Source organism: Thermobia domestica, chromosome 10 (genome assembly GCF_964235325.1).
Source record: "Thermobia domestica chromosome 10, izTheDome1.hap1.1, whole genome shotgun sequence".
NCBI classification, from domain to species: domain Eukaryota; kingdom Metazoa; phylum Arthropoda; class Insecta; order Zygentoma; family Lepismatidae; genus Thermobia; species Thermobia domestica.
The window spans coordinates 191641965-191663778 of NC_137463.1; the positions used below are offsets into that span (position 1 = coordinate 191641965).

General features: G+C 35.7%; 1 protein-coding gene across 1 annotated transcript in view; it reads left to right on the forward strand.

Moving 5' to 3' along the window:
• The first annotated feature begins 4072 nt into the window (after positions 1–4072).
• Positions 4073–21814, forward strand: part of Clic (chloride intracellular channel protein 5) — a 200570-nt gene continuing 182828 nt past the window's right edge. The window contains exon 1 of the mRNA XM_081728906.1: positions 4073–4279. Coding sequence (XP_081585032.1) covers positions 4211–4279 — 69 coding nt within the window. The 5' untranslated portion in view covers positions 4073–4210. The remainder of the gene's footprint in view (positions 4280–21814) is intronic.

Here is a 21814-nt window from a genome sequence, read left to right on the forward strand (position 1 = left end):
TGCTAACATCAATGCGGCACAAAGTTTCAATTTTGGTATGTTTATCTTTTTTATTGGTATCACCTTGGACTTAAAACACAGTTCAGCTGTTACTTCCCCATCTTCAGTAATTGACCTTAAATATATACATCCTCCGTAACCAAGTTCTGAAGCATCTGAGAATCCATGTAACTGAATGTTTGTATGAAACCCTTGTCCCAGCACGCATCTGTCAACTCTGATGTTATTCATTTCTGGTAACTATTTAAGTAACTTTAACCAGTCTGTAATTAATGATGTCGGTATGCTGTCATCAAAACTAAGTTTCTCTTTCCATAGTTTTTGTAAAAACATTTTGTAAGTAATAACAACTGGGCTTATAAGTCCGAGTGGATCAAATAATGATGACGCAATTGAAGTTACTACTTGTTTTGTGTGGTCGTGCTTGTTTATTACACTATCACTTCTTGAAAATTTGTTGCGTACTAGAAGTTTGTCTGATTTCGGACACCAAGCCAAACCTAATGTTTTGATGTTTTCTTCATTCGTTAACTGAACTGGTGAGTTTACTTCTCTGAGTTCAGGGGATACTGCAATCACTACTTCCTCTGAATTGAAACACTACTTTCGAAGATTAAAATTACCTCTTTTCAATAATGAAATAAGTTCTGACTGCAACTGTAAATGCCTTGATACGTGCAATAGTGAACTGAAATCCACACTGAAAATGAGACACTCAATTTATTTATATTGCACTACAACATCTAAATTATAAATGTTTAAACTGCACAAATGTAACAAATGTTCAACATTTCACTAAATAATTGCTCTCATGAGCCTGATAGAAATTGTTCCTCATGTTAATGCTTCAACACTTACTCTTGGTAGTACCTTTCACTGTTGCCAGATCAATCCCTACTATTTAACATTGTTGCCAGATCAATGTAAAACCATTAACTGAAATTACAAAAAAATCCCCAACAAATGTAATGCGTTTAAATCTTTCAAGGCTCTCCCACCGAGAGTCGAACCTGAGTCTCCGTGCATAAAAGATACGTATGCTTACTGGAGTAGAGCAGGCGATAATAATAATAATAATAATAATAATAATAATAATAATAATAATAATAATAATAATAATAATAACTTTCTTTTCAGTGCCGTGAACAGCCCATTGGCAAAAATACAGCACTATGTTAAGACCATTATACAATTCATTTAATATATTCACATTACAAGATTAAAGCTGGTCATAAAAATAAGATTAAAATAGATACAGTTAATATAAAACACTATTAACAGAACTATGGAAATTAAAGCTTCATTTAACTATCGTTTAAATAATGAGTCAACTTTGCTTAAAATTTCGTTTCCTCTATGTAAAATATCCTGGTTACCTATTGCCACATTTCCAAATAAAATATTGGTTCTTTGAATAAAATGTTATAACTAAAGATATTGTGAAGATATATAATAATAATAAAATCAAGACCCTTGTCATGAAGTTAAAACAGTTTAATCTTTGGAAAAAAATATAATTAAGTAAAATAATTGTTCTATTGTTTCTCCCAACATATGTTCATTTTAAACTGTTATAAGACATTTTCTTCTCAACATTTGACGTTTTGAATTTAGTGCTGCCAATGTTGACTGACTTCTTACACTCTAACACGGTACTCTTATTCCTATATTTTCCAAGCAGTAATCGCTACTATATTTATTATCCAATAATAATAATAATAATAATAATAATAATAATAATAATAATAATAATAATAATAATAATAATAATAATAATAATAGTCAAAATTTCTACTTTCTACTACGTCTCATTCATACCAATAATACATAGACGATCCCTCCGCCGGGTGGCTTGCTGGTAGAGCATTCATCTCTGGTGCATGGGGCCCTTGGTTCGATCCCAGCTCGCACAAAGTGAGTTTTGTGAAGGACATATACCGTGTGTGTAGCTTTCTTCGGGGTTCTTCCGTTTCCAACAATTTAATTCTACCATTTTATTCATTTCACCGTCTCCCTTAGCCGGTATAACCGTGGGACGTAAGACAAAGATTTCATTTTATTTTTACATAGACTGTCCAATTTGATTACTGGTCATATAGGGGCGTTCATTCCCCTAAGAATTTGGGTGCTACACAGCCAAACTTATGATTCTTTTTACAAATTTATTATTTTCCCACTTAACATATCTTCTTCCCCCAAATTTACCATTCACTACCAAATTTATAATTTTCCCCAAATTTACCATTCTGTCCCTCAAATATACGTTCCTCCCAATAGATTTACCATTCTATTTCGCAAATGTACCTTTTGTTCCAAATTTATCATTCTCTTCCAACTTTACCCTTCTGTCCGCAAATACACTTTCTTGCCCCAAACTTATCACTTTCCCCAGATTTACCATTCTATTCCTCAAATGTACCTTCTTGCCCCAAATTTATCTTTCTCTAAATTTACAATTCTGTCCCACAAATGTACCTTCCTGCCTCAAATTTATCATTCTCTCAGATTTACCATCCTCTTCCGCAAATGTACCTTCTTGCCCCAAATTTATAATTTCCCTCCAAATTTACCATACTGTCCACCAAATATACCTTCTTGCCCCCAATTTATCATTCCCTCCATATTTACCATTCTGTCCCTCCTTAATTTATCACTCTTCCTCCAAAATGCATTACTTATCACTTTGTGTATCGTTTCCAATAAAAAAAATGTACCCAGACAAATATTCTCATGGACGCAACATGAACTCTAAAACTCACTTTTGTACACCGCTCTGCCCATGTTATAAAGGATAAGAGACGTATTATTACAATACCGGACGCTATTATCATGTCAAGCAAATTCATTTTATTTCTATGGATATTTAGGAAAGCTGGATTTCAATGAATGCCTATTACAAATGTACACTATGTCCAACTGTCGACATTTAATATAGAACGGGAGTTAATTACTAGAGTGTAATTTGGAGAGGGCAGAAACCAGAAGGAAATGCCTCTCCTGAGTTTCAGAAACACATATATTTTAATCAATTATATACTAATGTAGTAATAAAAAAACCTCGAAATTCTTTCATCGGTGGGGTACCTTGCCCCCTCCAAGAAATCTGAAATGACAATGCTGGTTCATTAATAATTAGCAGACACAAAATGAACGTTCGATGGAACATCCTTTTATTGTATTCTGAAGTACTAGAAAATCTGAAACACTACACATGCTTTTTATCGAATCTTAGCACCTCGAGTAAATTGATTCTGGGAACACATACGGACTGAAAGCATCTACCTTTAAGTCTGTGTATTTGTACAAATTTTCATTATTCTACTTCAGGATAGATAAAAATTACAAACGATTTTAGTTGATTAGCATGCGTCGAGTGAATTGATTAGCATGCCTTCTAACGATCACTTCTTTAATTACATACTCTGTCATTAATTTTAATAAATAGTTTAATTTATTTTAACAAATTTCTCAATCTTTATTAATCACTGTCGAATCACTCGATCAACTATTAGACACTATAACAGTTTAATACACTTTTGTTTAATGTTATTTTTGTATCATGTTTATTAGAAATATAACAAAAACGACGTTTTAAAGTATAAAAAAATGAATATCCTCGTGCAAAAAAGCACAAGCTTAGTTGAAAACTGATTATAACTACTACTGAAACCTAATAAATAAACGTTACCAGTATATAATTTCAAATATACTATGGAAGCGTAAGCGATCATTACATACATTTAAAAAATACAATTAATAGTTGCGGGAAAAATAAATTTGTAAATATTTCAACAATTATATAAATTCAGTTTGGCTAAGTTTGCTTTCAGTCTGGTATGTTAACGTGATTTACTTAGATTATTTCGTTTTATACAAATAATAAATATAGAGATTAGCAGAGAAACAAAAGAAAAATTCGATTATTTTCCATCATATTTATTCCAATCTTCCATGATTACATTAACAGTATGCGCCGTGCACGTTTCTCTTTTATTTCGCTGTGCATTTCGTTGTTTAAATGTTCGGCTGGTTACGGTTTCCCTCGCTATACGTCACATTGTGCGGGGGCGCTACATGACTAAACGTTGGATTTCCACCATACTTTCTCACAGTGAGTGAAGTGACTGAAGGTATTCTTAGTGAACGTTGTGAATTTTTTTTTCAGTGCTTTGTGTTATATAGTGGCGAAATTCGAGAAAATCGGCAAAAAATGGCTGACGATGGAATGACAAATGGCACTCCTCATGGAGATGTGTCAGAAATAGAACTTATTATTAAGGTAAGCGCCAATTTTTCGAACAGGAAGATCTGCGAGAATGACTAACGTAGTTTGTTGGGTATGGGGTGTGACAACCGACATAACTTCGATTACACAAAAGCAATTATTATAACTGAAAATGAGAATTGTAGTAATGTATTATCAACAGTTTTAACGGGGTGCTTTTAAAAATGTGAGTTGCATATCAGATTTTTTTGGTATGTAGTCAAACTGGTCGTACATTTCGGGAAACCACTTCCAAAAACATGCCGCATGAGAAAGAAAATGTTCCGCCCCTTTTGAGTGGTGAGGCACAATGGAAAGGAAATTGAAACTATATGATGATATTATCCTGCCATGTAAATCGAACATAATTTAACTTCGACGAAGTTGTACAGAAATCTCAGAGAAAGAATACAGTATCATATAAGTGCTGAAGTACAGGATAGCGTTATGCAAATGAGTAACAATGCAAATTATCCATGGTTGGCTTGGCTAGTCTAAGATACTGGTTATGTTCAAAAAGTTCTGTTGTTTAGTTTTGACATTAATTTGTAACTTTGTGTAAGAGAATGCTAGGAACTGAATGTACCGGATAAATGTTCCAGATAGTGACCTTGAGATTTCTTCAATCCCCTCTTCCACAGGAAAAGTGAGGGTCAAGTTAAGAATACAGGGATATTTTTGAAACCACAAATAAGATTGCGTACTATCCTGTTTTAAGTGGCTATGCTTACATTCATGAGATATTGACTTCTCTTAGGGAGTGCATTCTTACTGCCTGAGGAGTTTGCTAGTGGAATAGCTTTGCGACACTGCTATGTTCACTTCGTACACTTCCTTCACAAAGGACAGGATTTCACTTCATGTCTTCCTTACGTAGTGTTACGGGCCTATGTTTAGCAGAAGGGGTCAAGCTCTTTTTCTAAAAAGTTAAAATTTTGGTAATTTCAGTTCAATAGGTTGGGTTAGTTTGTTAGATTGTGTTAATGTAGGGGCCAGCGTAATCTCCCCCCCCAAAAAAAAAAAAAATCTGGTAAGAGTGCACTTTATGCAGAACATTCATAGAAACCGATACAATACATAGTAATATGAGCAATTACACTCTGTTCATTTTAACCCTAAGCTAACCCGATCCTACCCTATTTATTCCTACCTTGTGTCATGTCAACAGCATGACAAAATCACTTGTTCTGCAATTTTGTTTATTTCAACTAATATTAGGTTAGTTCAGGTTAGCGTAGGTTAGTTTGTTAAATTAGATTTGGTTACGTTAAGTACTTAACTTTACTTGCATCATCCATTTCTCCTGTAAATTTTGTTTTTTTCACGTGCTTCTGGAGTTCTTCTGCTAAATATAACCCATGCTACGTGCTAAAGAGCTTACTTTGAATTTCGTAGTTCCATCTTGTAGCTACCTTCGAGGTATGGTCGTGGTACATTACGATTACTTACACAATGCTATTGTGAAATAAAATAACAAATTTCTTTCGTAAGTTTAAATTTTACAAATTCATTCGTCCCTGAAATAGAATAGTAGCAAAATCTGTTAGTTCACAAAGGAACTACTATATTTTCTCTGTGATTTAGCTATGCTACTTATTTCTGTGTGTGTGTGGGGGGGGGGGGGGGTGACGTAAGAACGTGTAGAAACAACGTTAAAAAGTTCTTCACTACGCACTTGTAATTCAGATACAGCTATTAATAATCAGAAAATGAAATGAAATCTTTGAGTTTTACGCCGGTTATGCCGGTTTGCTAAAGGAGACGGTGATGATGAGAGATGAGTGAAATGGTGGAATGAAGAAAGTGGGAGGAAACGGGAGAACCCCGAGAAAACCTACGAGCACGGTGTTTGTCCACCACAAAGTCTACACGGTGCGAGCTGGGATCGAACCAGAGACCCCAAGCACCGGAGGTGAACGCTCTACAGTACCACTGAGCCACCGCGCTCCCTATTAATAATCAAATAGCACAGGTTGGTGCGTATTTTCTCACTTTTCTTTCGTGCTTATACCCACCATCGCTGTAGCGCCTGTTGTCTACGGACGCGCTACCAAGCTCTCCAGCTTCTCCCTGGCCTGAACCGGTTGAGATGCATTGCTTGTTTGTACTGACCATGTAGAATATGGTGATTTTTTTTTCGTGGGTAATTGTTTTAATTACGTAAAGTATGGAGATATATTATAAATTGTATGCACTTAGTGGAAGCCGCCATTAGTAGTCTAGAAGATATTAGGGGTACTGGAACACTGGCCTTCCTCATTGAATCGTAATAAAGTAATCATCCTAGTTACTAACTCGGTTTTGCTTGCTCAGCATTACTTTGTGGTTTGAGTATTGAGCTTTGGTGAAGAAAGGAACTAACTTTACTGAACCCATCTTCACCTGTATGTGCGGGGTGACATACTAGAAACTTCCTGGTATTAGGTTTCGCCCTTCTTTACCTATTCTAAGTACCTGTATCTGCACACACTAACAAAAGGGTAGGAAGTAATGAGTATAATATTTGCAGGAAGAAATATAGCTCTTTTACTGATTTAAATTTCTTCTCGTATTAATTTGCACCCAAGTGGATCGAGAATATTAAGGCCGCAAATTAAAATTTGACGGACAAAACTGACAATCTTCAGGCGATAACAGTTTCAGTAGTCAGTGTCAGGTTCTTAATAGTGGCCGTTTCTGCCCTTCGTTATTCTAACCTTTGGGCTACTCGCCCCGGATCCAACTCCTTTAGCAGGTGGTGAAAAGAGTACACTATGTGGTGGTTTGGATGTTCATTATACAGTGCATTCTACTTTATATGACAATTGATTTCGGTTCTAATAACCTAACCTAACCGGTGTACTGTACTTTTTTATTGTCACTTTTTAGATTTTCATTTTATAGAACCATGGATTTTGGTCCCACCAAGCAAATCTACTGTATTTACAACCACAATATGATATGGGATTATTTTGGGACGGGGGGGGGGCCAAAATCAGGTAAAAGACACAATGTTTACAGGAGACATGAGTTTGTTACGTAAGGGTAATTACTAAGTAACATAACCTAACCTAGCTTAAACCATCAAAAACAGAAAATATAGCAAGAAAGCACGAAATTTAAGCAAAATGTTCTGGCTCCCCAAATCCAAAAATATGGCTATGTATGCTAATCTATTGGCAGTGCGTATAGTGAAGAATGAAGGAAAAGGAAAGAAGACTAAACACTTGCATCTTTGGAATTATGAGCAATTTTGCAAGAGAACTGAATTTATGGCCATAATGTGGGAGACTTTTGTATTCTCTGTCTGCTCCAAGATGTATTTTATAAGTTGATTTCAGATGCTGCTGTAAAGTTACTGATTTTTCTAAATAGTACGAAAGGAAAGTAGAAGAATAGGCCCTGTTTGAACTTTGGTGCGTATTAGGTGTCACTGAGTAAGGACCCGTGCGTATGACTTTACTTGTGGTGAACTTTAATGAATACTTTTTCAAAAAGTTATACATTATTTAGCTTTTATTTATTAGGTTATGATAGCTTATTTGTTTGTCACTGCCAATTAACATTTTTGGTAATCACTTTTCGCTCTGCCATTACTCGTCGAAAGTGAATTTTCATAATATTTTATATCTTCTGTAACAAACGTATTTATTTATATTAACACTCACTTTTACATCTTTCCTCGTTATATATCATCGTAGTGTTAGAGTCGCCACTTTGCAACCAGCTTCGTGGATTCTACCTTGAGTTATGCTGTTCCAGAAGTCACACCGCCTACTATTTCTTTCAATATTGGCTCCTCAGGCTTATATTCCCGGAGAAGTTTCCGTATTTAGTTTAGTATAATAGGTTATTTATAGATATCTCATCTAAGTGTTTGTTCAAGAATAAGGTTTCTTCAATAATTCATCCGTCTATCTTTTTGCAGGAGACTTGCACTGATGACATCACATACCCACATGGTGCAAACATGACTATATTGTATGTCTCTATATGTAAACATATATGGATTGAAAAAGTCGTGATCAAGTGCTTTAAAACATTCATTTAGGATAGGAAAAAGATAAAAGTGTCGGTGTTGTCAACTTAGAAATCGTTACTACATAAGAAATAAAATCTTTTTACGTGCAAAGCTATTCGTCAATTACTTTGTATAAATATAGATTTATTAAAGGTATTTATCGTCTACTCTCCAGTGATGGTGTCTTGACCACTGAAAAACCAGAGGCGGTATGATGGCATACCACCGCATACAGTCTACGTCGATCACTACACACACACACACACACACATATATATATATATATATATATATATATATATATATATATATATACAGTGGCGGATCCAAGGGGAGGGCTATAGGGGCTATATATATATATATATATATAATAGGGTGGTGTTAATGAAATATACCGACAAACTTTTAAGAGGTAATTCCTTACATCAAAATAAGATAAAAAGTTCATATGGACCTATGGCGGAAAGTGCATAGTTTCAGAGCTAGAGCTGTCCAAAATTGCAAATAATTCCAAATTTCGAGAGACTGTGGATGATGGTCCTTATCAGCGTAAAGAAAGTCACGCATATGCAATCCAAAAGTGCATATTTCGTTAATGTTCAGTGGGTGTACAGATTATTCCCTGCACTGTGAAATTCCCAGACATGACATCAACCGAATTTTGAGATATGCTCCGACTTTATGATTGGTACAAAGTAGGCAAACGATAAGCCTGGATAGCACTGAATACGGCATACTTTAGCGCGACGTCGGAAGTGTTAAGGATCGTCAGCAGCACGCTCTCGTACTCGGGAAAACGCATGCTGCAATGTTTTCTCTCACTCTTATAAATGAAGAAAACGTGAAATATACCGTGATGAAATACATAATCACACGTTATTTCGAACACTAAAAAACATGGAGCTGCCGGTTTCTAACACTTCTGCCTTCCCTCCGAAGCGTTGGATGTCCATTGTAACATATATAAAAAAATATTACTCAAAGAAAAAGCATTCAATAACTACAAAAGCATGCAAATTGCTAATAGATAATTTTGACTTGTTATACTATATCATACATTAATTATACTTTCTTTTTGAGTTTGTACTTAATGTCCTGACGACAGCTATTCAGAAACTTCATGTCGAAGCTCTGAACGGAACGAAGAGAATCCAAAATGGTGAAAGCCGAATGAATGATCGATTTGCTTAAGAAGTTTTACTTTTTATACGCACCATCGTCCTTATTTGTTACAACTAGTTTGCACTATATTTTTGAATCTTAGACCAGTCAAAAGTAGCTTTTTATAAATAATGATTATGTATATAAATATAAAGTGTTGGTTATTTATTATTTATTTATTTATTTATTTATTTTTTTTGTTTCGGAAAATCCGTGTATTTGTCCACCGAAACATAAGCAGATATTTTGTTTTAATTTAATTTAATTTATTTATTTATTTTTGCAAACAATAGATCAGATCACAAAAGCACATATCGAGGTCAGCTAGATGTTGTGTTATAGCTTGTTGTGAAAAAGTTATTATTTAGTTTACACAACCTTGGCCTCAGGTTATTTTTACTTTTGAATGCTTTGACTATTCTCTCATCTTCCGTGTACCAAATATTTGCACTGAAAAATAGTTTTAATTATTCATTTTGTTCCATATTAATAAAAAATACTTTATGCATTATTAAGTGATAATTCATTTATTATGTGATAATTGTTGTCAAGGTTTACCTGTTGCCATCTTTGGACCCTTCTTGAAATCAGGGAATATTTGAAAACTATTGAAAACATATCTGAGAATTACACCCTGTAGGGAATACCCTCTCCATCTATTGACAATTGATGAAATACACTTTTGGATGGTATCAGCGTGGCTTCCTTTACGCTGATAAGAACCACCATCCACAGTTCCTGGAATTCGAAATAGGGCATATTTAAATTTGTTTTTTCGCGATTTTGGACAGCCCTAGCTCTGAAATTATGCACTTTTGGCCATAGGCCCGTATAAACTTTTTCTTTTATTTTGATGTGAGATATCACCTAGCTTACAGTTTGTCGGTATAGTTCATATACAGGGTAGTAAGAAACTATTTGAACAAACTTGGGGAGCTGATTCCCGATACCGAAACCAGCAAAAAACTCCCTTGGAACTTTGGTCAGTGAAGGATAATTTCGGCGATATAAGATGCCGAAAGCGCGGAAAATGAACTTCATAGGGTTGTAATTCAAAAAGAACGCAACGTAGAGAGTGCGGTTTAGAACATGACACTCGAAACCATACCTGCTCGATTGAAAAATGTATGTTTCAAACGTCCGCAACATACGTGCGAGGGATTCCCCAAAGGAACGTATGGATTCCCTATAACCTGGCAAGTAATCCCTATGTTCCTCTGGGGAATCCCTCGCACACATGTTGCGGAGGTTTGAAACATATTTTTCAATCGAGCAGGTATGGCTTCGAGTGTCATGTTCTAAACCGCACTCTCTACGTTGCGTTGTTTTTTTAATTAGAGCCCTATGAAGTTTATTTTCCCACGCTTTCGGCACCTTATATCGCCGAAAGTATCCCTCACTGACTTAAGTTCCAAAGGACTTTTTTTGTGCTGGTTTCAGTGTCGGGAATCAGCTCCCGAAGTTTGTTCAAATAGGTTCTTACCACCCTGTATAGTGAGTATTGACTGCTTTGTGAGTATATTTTGAGTAGTGTGATGCTTTCTTTTCTTCAATATGGACGTACCAAGGGCTGGTATATTTAGTTCTGATAACGAGTTTCAGCACTTGATATTCAGAATGTTGGAACCACGAGTAGAAATGAAATATAAGAACTGTGTGTGTGTGTGTGTTTTTTTTTTTTTTTTTTAACTAAATTAAGTTCTTTCCAAAGCCGCTGTTGCTTTTATCCTCAGTCTCTGCAAACTCGAAAAGTAAAGAATACACAAACCTCAGATACGAGATTCCTAATTCACATTGAATAAAACATGAATTACGATAAGTTGGCCAACATAGTGTAAAAATATCGCCATGCACAAATAACCAGAGTTGGGAAGAACCATGGTTTTTATTGAAAAAAAAAAAGTTTTTTTTTTTGTTTAAATAATTTGCTCTATGTATTTATATCACATATGGATAGAAATAATTTCTTTCGCCTTGGTGTTATTATGCAACAACCGGGTTATGCTGAAAGGGGTCACATAAGCTTAAAGCGGAATCCAGACCGGTTCTCGAATTATATCCGAAAGAAATTGTCCTCCATTTGAACTCGAAACCGGGACTAATTGGCCACAAATGCGATACGTCTGCCAACTCACTCACGATGGAATCCTGATAAAAATACATTGTACTTATCTTTACATACTTGTTAATATAGTTGTCTAATTGTCAAGAGTCATTACAAAAGGACAAAAAGATAAACAATTGCACAAGTGAAACCATTATATAGAATTGCATATGAACAATTTCAAAATATTGCAGAGTACAGAAGAACTAATTCAGTCCAAGTTAGTTCACTATGAATTTTATTAGTCCAAGTTAAAGAAATAACACGACTTAATTTGCATATCGGTAAGAAAAGTGAATAAAGATACGAATTATTTGAGTCTATTTTGACTCTGACCCATTTATAGATATATAGATACCAAAGATACTTCTGATTTCAATAAATGCCTCTCGTCGAGTTTGTATAACCCCCACCCCCCAAAAAAAGTACGGCATTTCAATGTATTTTATCAATAGTAAACTAAACATTATTAAAACGAAACAATATTTAGAATTTTGATTGCAGTTGGATAACAATAATAACAAGCTATAAAAAAATCACAAAAGGAACATTCATAAACTTTTTGATACCTTTTACGTGGCGAATTTAGGCTTTAGCCTTCTATATATTCTCCATTCGGAAAGAAGGGGTCATCAAAACCATTATGACGTCAGAGACTTCGATGAAGAATTGGGCAAAAACGAAAATAGTTGGTCAATTTGCAAAGTGGTATTTTGTATTATATATATAAATGAAGGAAATACTATATTTTATGACACCAAATCTATAGATGTGACTTCAGAATCAGAATTTAAAATTGCACCACTGAACCAGGATTCGAGCCTAAGTCTCAGGCTTACCATGTCGTTGCATTTAGGGGGCGCGGTGGCTCAGTGGTAGAGCGTTCACCTCTGGTGCTTGGGGTTCCGGGTTCAAACCCTGCTTCCGCCAAGTGAACTTTGTGGTGGACAAACACCGTGTGCGTGGGTTTTCTCGGGTTCTCCCGTTTCCTCCCACTTTCTTCATTCCACCATTTCATTCATTTCTCATAATCACTGTCTCCTTTAGCCTAACCGGCATAACCGTGGGCCGTAAAACTCAGATTTCATTTCATTTCGTTGCGTTTACTACACCACCGATTAGAGAGTTATCGGCCGGGTTATCAAGTTGTGGTTTGAGTATTTGAGCATTGCTTTCAAGAATGATAGAACGTATATCTGTTCGAGGAGCAAATTAGTGGTTAACGCATTGGCAGGGTAAGACGTAGACTCTGGTAGAGAAGTTGCTATTGTTTGGTTTCTATTATTTTTCAAAAAGAAAGAAAAAATGTCAGAATGGTGCAGAATTTATCAATGCCATGGTTTCTTCCCTTCTGTCCATGTATTTCAGCTGGTTGTATAAGCTCTGTAACAGCGAGTATAATTTCTGATTATAAGCTTCTAGCCTTTATTGATTTTATGAGGTATTTTTCTCTTCTACACTTAGGGTAGTTAAAAATAACTCTGTAACATTCTGCAAGTTCAGTATTTCTTTCATTGTGAATATCGCAATTCTCTCTTCTCTTTTATAAATAACATATGGTAGGTTGAGTTATACTATGCTAAGTGCTCTTGGGTACCTAGTTCATAACTCAAAATAGTCTCTTTGTGTTTATTTTGAACATGGCTGTGGATACTTTTTTTCTATAACGGGTGGAGTAAATTCAAAGCTAGTGTGCGAAACTTACTAAAAGAGAGTAGAAATTTGAAGTATAGCTACTTACAAGTTCAATACGTCATCATGAACAATGTCATAACTTTGTATTTTACTGTACAATAGTCCTATGTTATAAGAAGACATAAGTTCATGGAGCTCTGCTGCTTACCCCAGAAAGTGGGTTTGTTGTTTTCAGCGATTGATTATTTACTACCACTACTGATGCTTCTAGTATTGTTCAACAGTGAGAAATATTGGGTATTTACTGCACCTAAATATCTAATAGCAGGAATGTACGTGGCAGAAATAACCAATGTATCTGTTCTTTTGCATTCAGCAACAAATTTTTCTGATACGATATATTAGTTGTTCGATTTAGAGTGGGGGTTATCAAGCGTGTTGAACTTCCACGTTGTGGTAATAAATTCCTGTTTCCTGTATCTCAATCCACTTAAAGAAACAAGATGTGAACTTTAAAAAGATTAGTTTTTTATGTACTTTGGTAGCTATTAATTCGCTTTGTTTCACTGGCAGATTTTCTGTTTTGACAATATTGGATTCAGTTTTATGTATATATCCAACATTACTTCCAAGTATAATGTAACGTCAGTCTTCTAGTTTTGTAGTATATCACAAAGTATTACAATATAAGAAAGGACATCATAGTAATTAGTTTCTATAAAATTAGTACATGCCAGAGTGAACAAGACCCTAATAAAAGTGGAGCTCCATCGTGGGTATAGGGTTAGCATTTGCGAATTTGGTGCGGAATACGCGGTTCCGATTTCTGGTGGTAGCTTATTTGGTTCCTATCCAACATTCTGCTGCAGTCCGCGTCTCTAGAGCCTTGGTGCTGAAAGGGACACTAAACTATAATCCAATTCAATCAGGATCAAAAGTCCCAGTGCGTACATGTAACAAGCGAATTGTTACGATTTTTTTTTAATTATTTCAAAACAGTACTTAAGAAACACGATTCGTATTTAAAAGAAAGTGCCTTCCTTGAGGAAGGAGGTACTGAGGAAACCACTGACAGGCATTGACTGTAAAAAAAAAATCTTTCTTATGATAAATTTCTAATGAAAGAGAAATACCAGTATTGAGCATTCACATTGGGATTTCCCACCGCGAGTATTTCACAGTAGAAAGTTTACGTCAGTTTGAGAGACGAGACCATATGACTATGTATGTCATGTTTTTCTGCTTTCTTTCTAACAGATTGATTTTTGTATAGAATATAAAGTTTCGTGTTGAACATCACCTTTTTTTCTGTGTTCATTTGTTTTGAAAATGGAAACAAGTTGTTGAAAGATTTATTCTATGTACAGTTTGTATATAAAGTACGTTGCTTTCTTCGTAAGGAAGTGTACACACGTTATTTGTTGAACATAAATATTTTTCTGATTTCCTAAGTAGAATTCGATGCTTTTTGCATATCGTGTAATACATGATAGACGAATACGTTGTATATTAAACCTATACACTTCTTGACTTTTAGGTTTAATTATTTACCAAGGCACAGCTGGAAATTACACTTTGTCTTAAACTGTGAGAATGGGCAAGAAGTTTGTTCGTTAGTCAAGTATTGTTCTGCCACTTGTGTAGTGAAGCTGAGGAAAGTACTTTGAAGTTCGAACCTGCTGTATTTTGATTACAAGACGAAGGTGCAACCAATTCGATCTCTCACATTTAGTGCATTTTCAGCTGATTGTCATATGCAGTAAAAATTACAAATAAAATGTCAAATTTTCGCCATGCAGCGTATGTCATTATCGAGATGGATGATGTCAAATGTAGGATAAAAGGGATACATATGAATAGATTATAATTTAAATTCAACTAAAAATCTAAAATATATACTAATGCAGACACTATAGAACCATTGATGTTTTCTTAGTATACGTTGTACTCCTTGCATATGAAGATCCAGGCAGCACAAGTTTCTTCTATGCGTAGTCACGATTTAATCATTCACTCCTTTCAAATGAGGAGAGTAATTTTGACATACAATCATTGTGCAACATTGCACGTGCTCATGTATAACTAAGTTATATAAGTATTTTTTAAAAAAATTCCTTTAATTATTAATTCAAGAATAACATGCCCTTTCTGCTTGTCTAATAATGTCCCATGTTTGATTCCCGATGATAGAGTATTAAATATTTGAACGCATCATGGTGGTTCTGATTATCTTAAATTATATTTCCATCTCATATAACCTTGGTGCTGGAAGAGCTCATCCGTGGCTAAGCGGTTAGCGTACGCGCCTTTGGCGTGGGAGACCCGGGTTCGATTCCCGGCGGGAGCTCATGTGGTTCGGATTCCACGTTAATCAGTAGGTCCACGTCTCATATAGCCTCGCTGCTGAAAGAGACTCTAAACTAAAATCAACTCAACCTTGGTGCTGAAAATAGACTCTTAACTTTAACAAGTGTGAATAACATATCGTCAATTGTAGCTACTACGTAACTTGTGTTGAATACTGCTTTAGGCATCAAGGAGCGAAACAAGTGACAGTGTGCACTTATTTTAGTTCAAACTCTGTTGGAGTAGTAATTGGGTGAAAAGTGAATAAATTGTTGTCCTCATACTTAATCAGATGTGTCTGGTAAAGGAAATAATATATTGCTGAAACTATAATACAGAGTAGTAATAAATGTTTGGTTTAGTCAGATTTTATTCGTATTTGAGTTACGCGTAGTTTTAAATCTAGTCAGGGTTGTTCATTGGTCAGTATTTTATGTATTTCTACTGATAATCGTACCTGGATTTTACTCATCAAGGCGAAAATACTGCCATTGAACGATGTTCTCTATACTGATTAATTTCATGACTTCTTAAAACATCCGTATTTGAAGATATCCGATCCAGTGATCTACGTGTCGAACTTCAATGACAAGGTACGGGGATATATTAACGAAAGAAGGAAACGACTAATTTTTATAACACCAAATCCTGTTTAGATGTGAATTCAATGATACACAAAGTGGAAAAATGCACGACTGGACCTGGACTCGAACCCAGAATCTTTGGCGTACCGTGCAGATGCATTAGCGACCAGTTCGTTCTCAGAACACATACACACATTCACACGCACTCACTCCTACATCGGCAAGTCTGTGTTCTTTTTAGAAGTCTGCACGGGTCGGAATTTTTAACCCGGCCCGTGAATTTATAATGTTAGGCCCGACCCAAGTTCGACATATATATTTTAGCATTTAGACCCGAGCCCGGCCCGAGTTCGTGTGATAATCAAATAAGCCCGAATTACGGAAACTTAATAATTAACGCAAAATTGTATTTTTATTTACAGCACTTAGCAGTTTAACTTTGCAGTTGTGCTTTAAAAGTTCTCCAGAAAGAACGGTGATGTATCGTTGCACACTATATTTACAAGGTTAGGCCCGAGAAATATGGTTGTATATATTTAAAAATTTACGGCCCAGGCCCGAAGTGATATATAAGCCGCGGGCTCGACCCGAGCCTGTGCAGACCTCTAGTTCTTTTACTCAGACCACATGGTTTGTACCACAACTTCCTGTTATGGTTGGGCAATCCAGTGTTCATTTTCAGAACACCTCTGAGATTGTAGAACATACTATAATACAGCCATTAGAGGTGTACAAATCATGTAGTCTGCGTGAATGAACACAGACTTCTGGAGTAAGAGAGTGTGTAGTTGTTCTGAGAGCGGACTGGGTAGCATAGTGGTTGACGCATCGGCACGATACGCCGAAAATCCCGGGTTCGAGTCTCGGTCCAGTTTTCTTCTTCACTCTTTGTGTATGTGGATATTATTTTTAATTTCTTTTTCTAAAGGCTCCCTTAAGATACCTCTCCTGGATAGAATTTAGTGCGCGTGCTACTGGATTTGTAACGGTAATAAAGTTCGTAGTCCACGCTAAACTTAATTGGATTTTACATGCAATAATCCTACCTTTTGTATTTGGGTTTGAGATTTTAGTAACTGTATTACAGAATTTAAGTATATATATATATATATATTAGATAAGTATACGAACAAATTATAAATTTACACGTAATTTAGAGCTTTAGGAGATTAAATTGTGCTTGTGAATCATAGAGAAATTCATCTGGGACTTTGGTAATATCTGTATTTTGTTACGGTGACTTAAATCCTTGTACCTCAGGGACATTGCAACTTGGTTCTCATCACGTGATGTTTATTTATCTGCTGCTTCTTTCAACACGGAAGAAACGTGTTTCATTATTATTTTCCCCCTCTATTCCATTGAGGTCTCATAACCTTGAACGTTACTAGTACTTGTATATCCAGATAATTCTTTCATGTACCGGTTTCAGGAAGTTCTACTTTGATTTACAGTAGAACAGTGGCTTCCAAGTCTACGACTTCAATTTTTTTTAAAATTATTATTAGAGATGAAATATTTACTTTAACGCCCCTTGTTTTGATATGTAGGCTGAGGGATGCTTAGCGAAATGAGCGATGATGGAGTTGGTAGAGCAAGGTAGTGGAATCCCTAGAAAATTCCGGATACGATGTTGTAAACTTATGAGATCCGACCTTTAACTCTTCACACCAAAGGTGGACAGAACCGTTCCCCTTCTCCAAAGATTCGTGAAATTGTGACGTAAACATGTCTTCAGTTAGGAACAAGAATATATTAGAGTTCAGCGAGATTTATTTTACGTGATAATAAAGTGATAATTGTAAGGCTTTCCAAAAGTTCAATTTTTAAGTAAAAGATTTAAGATTCCATTCTTGGTATTTATCGTAATTTACATTTCAAATCAGCCAGGTTTGATTCCGGGTGGGAGCTCATGTGGTTCGGATTCCACGTTAATTAGTAGGTCCCGTCTCGTATAGCCTCACTGCTGAAAGGGACGGTCAACTCAACATTTCAAATCCGAGAAGAAATATAATACATGTAAGCCTTAAATTTGTTCCGTTTTTAATTTTAATAAAAAGTCACGACGCGATGAACTAAAATAAAATTAAAAAGTCACATCTTGGTGAATTTGAATTTATACCGGTATTGTGGATTGCGGTAAAGAAGTAAAATCACATTGAAAAATATTTTTCTTCTATTACAATCAATAATTTATATAAACTTATTTAAAGTGATGAAAGAGAAGATCGAATTAAGATTAAGCTTGGGAAAGAACTGCAAAGGTCTGCCTTGAAACTCTAACATTTTAATGCATATTGTGTGAAGGCTAGTATACGCTATTACAAATAGAAACGATACAGCAAGATCTGAAGTTCTAGCTAACAACCTTTCAATAGATCACATATGATCCTTCGGTTGTATGTCAGGACTACATTCAGTTGCACGCAATGTATTCTGCAACATGCTTACTCTGACGGTGTGTATTGTCTCTCTTATGTCAGTTTCGGAACTCTTGAATGACCTTGCTCTTGGTGTTCCCCCTTTGTCAGGTTTTTGTTTTAACACTCTAATGGAAGATACTGCGTCCAACTATCTCTTTCCATTTAGTAGAATATAAGAAACCAAGCACCAGTTCATGAATTTCAACAAGAATTTCGCTCCCTCTTACACCAGTTTCAAGCCTTCTTTTTTTCACTGACTGTTTCAAACGTGTTGATTTCGTCGGATGTGCCCTTTTTGACTTACATACTTAATGGCTTTAGATTACACGTATTTCCTTCAGTGTTCACTGCTGAGCCGGTTGCAATTTTATACACCTTAACGCAGTGTCTATCGTCATCATATACGCGGGACCTTAACCTATTGTGACTCAGTGCTCTGAGTAGGCTCATTGATATACAAAGTGCCTTTTGTCCAACAAGTTATTACCGCAGGGATGTAAGGTCCAACTGTGTTGGGTCCGAGCTATGTTAATATAGCTGGTAGTGGATAGGCAGACCTTCCAGCGAAAGTTGCTGCCCAAGAATAAAGAGCTCAGTCTTCGCATAGCTAGATCCCTGCGTTTACTATTCACTGCTCAGCTCCATCAGCGCTGGTAGTGCAAATAGCTCAATAATATATTAATGTAATTAAACTTGAACTTGGCATCTGGAACATCAGCTCAACTGGACGGACTGATTCTAACTCGACTGCGCATTGGACATTCACATTTACCGCGCGGATTTCTGCTTCATCCACCACTGGTGGACCACCAGTGTGTGCGGTCTGTGCAGCTAGGCAAAGTATATGACATCTGCTTATAGATTGTCCTAATCATGCTCAGCTTCGAGTTAACTTTGGCTTACCAGCAGACTTACCAACACTACTCGGAAATGACCACCAAACGTACCCTTAAATTATGTTTCTTCGTTAGCCTCATGTCGTATCCGCATTGTGATTGTCCTAGAATACTTTAATGCATTTCTCACTTCCTTTGTATTTGTTCTCTGTTTATCATCAATAAGTGTGTTCTTAGTTTCCAGTTCAAGTGACAATTTCGTCATGAATTTTTAACTTTCTTTTACGTATCTTAATCCTAACTCGGGTACCTTTGGCGCGGGGGACTCGCTTTGGGAGCTCATGTGGTTCTCATTCCACATTAAGCTGTAGGTCCATGTCCCATGTAGTCTCCCTGCTGAGAGAGATGCTAAACTTTGATCTAAACAAGTAAGTTTTACTGTATTTTCCGAAAGGACTAAAGGAAACTAATTGATTTGATTTGATATGTTGAAAGTAATGTTACACCCTAATGCATTGGTAGTATACAGTATGTGGGAAAGTGGATCTGCTTAAGTATGAGACACAAGTAGGGACAATAAGTTGTCATTCGTCAGTACACCATATAAGGTTGATCATGTTTGGCCCGTTGGCTGGTTTACAATACCATTTTGAGGGACACTCCCATTTTCCGTTGTTGTGACCTACATTTCTTCATTGTTTTCAAAACATAATGTTGGCAAGCTAGCAATAATGAAATTTTAATACTATAGCTGAAAAAAAAAAAAGTGTCATTGGATATACGCAATTCATAAAACTGAAAGAATTATATAAGAATTATCTTATTGTTCTTTATTAAGAACTGTATTAATTTAATGGTCTCAAAGATGTTCTGTACCTTTGTACCCTACCATGTTTTGGAGAGTAATAATTGTGGGTGTATAAGCTATGTTAGCATTGATTTTTATTAGTTGACATTATTTTGTAAGACTGCATTGTATGTTCGCAGGTTGTGATTAAAACTTAGAATACACAGCTTCGTTTATGTTATGAAGTGGCACGTATGTAACACATTTGTTGCTCAACACATGGCTATGCAAGTACAGTTAGAGTACTTAAAGACTCGGCATAGAGCGTGATTTAAAGCTTATTTCTGCATGAACTTAAAAGATATTGATTATTTGTTATATTTTTTCGTGTGAGAGAAACGTGGGGAATGTCAGAAAGACGTGCATACATTTCAGTTTGGAATAGCAGAGTAAATTACGGAAATATAGTGAAAGCTGCTTAGGTTGGCAGCTTTTTATTTTTCATATGCCCAAGTTATACAGGTGTTTTAAATTCCTAATAGCACATGGCTAAATCTACAATTGGTCTGAAAATGTGCGACTAAATCAGAAAAATTGTCAACATAATGGGTTTTACAGCACTAGTAAGTCTTAACTGTATATAAGAGAAAAACTAAGCGAACATTTTATAGTAGGCCTGCAAGCTATAATGCAAATATCAAGTAATAATGTAGAAGTATCTCAATTTTCAGTTGCCATTTATGAGATTATGGGCTTTTATATCAGTTTCATATAAGATGCCCAAAACTTCGTTAAGCTTACAGTACTTTGGAAAGGGCGTCGCTTTTAGAAAGTTAGGGTGAATTCCATTTATACGTACCGTTGCCGGGTAAGGTGCCCACCGGACTAGGGAGAGCTATACAGGAGTGACGTCAACGGTTAATGGAAATGAAAGAAAAATTTGGAATATCGTGTCTTTCGAGAGCTGATTTAGCGTCATGTTCGAAATATGTCCAAGTAAAATTCGCAGATTTTTTTTCTTTGTTCCAAAATGACTAATAATCGAAACTTAAAATTTGAAGAACTTAACGTTCTAGAATACAGTGTTGCGTGTTCTGTTATATTTTCAAAAGTGTTATTTACTGCTGAAAATTACTGAACAACACTGACGTAATTTGATCCTGCATCTGCAAACAATTTTACTTCGTACCTCTGTTTATAACACTTTAGAATGTGTTAAAGAAATTTAATTTTCTTTATTTAAGCAAAGTTTTGGTATTTATCAAAGAAAAGTGCTATAAATTTTGTTAAATAAAGCCCAAATCAACCAAATCAGTCTTTGGTCTATAAAGACTGATTATATTGTACCTTTTTTCTCCCTTTTAAGATTTTTTTCTTTTGTTTGTTTGTTTGTTGAGCATAAACTATTGGAAAAGGACTTCAGTTAAAAAAAGTACAGGACTGTGTGCGTCAGGTAAGACAGACCCAGTGTCATTGGAAGTTGATTCAGCTTTCACCTCAGTGAATGTTATCTGGCATGCTAAAGACGATCATTAACTGAGTTGAGTTTTGTGTTTTGCGTCTGCAGCACAGAGGTTATGAAGGACGCTAGCTACTATCAACGGGGACTCCCAACTATGATCGGGATTTGAGTCCGGGGTAGGTGGCGACACAAATCAAACCATCATACAAGGT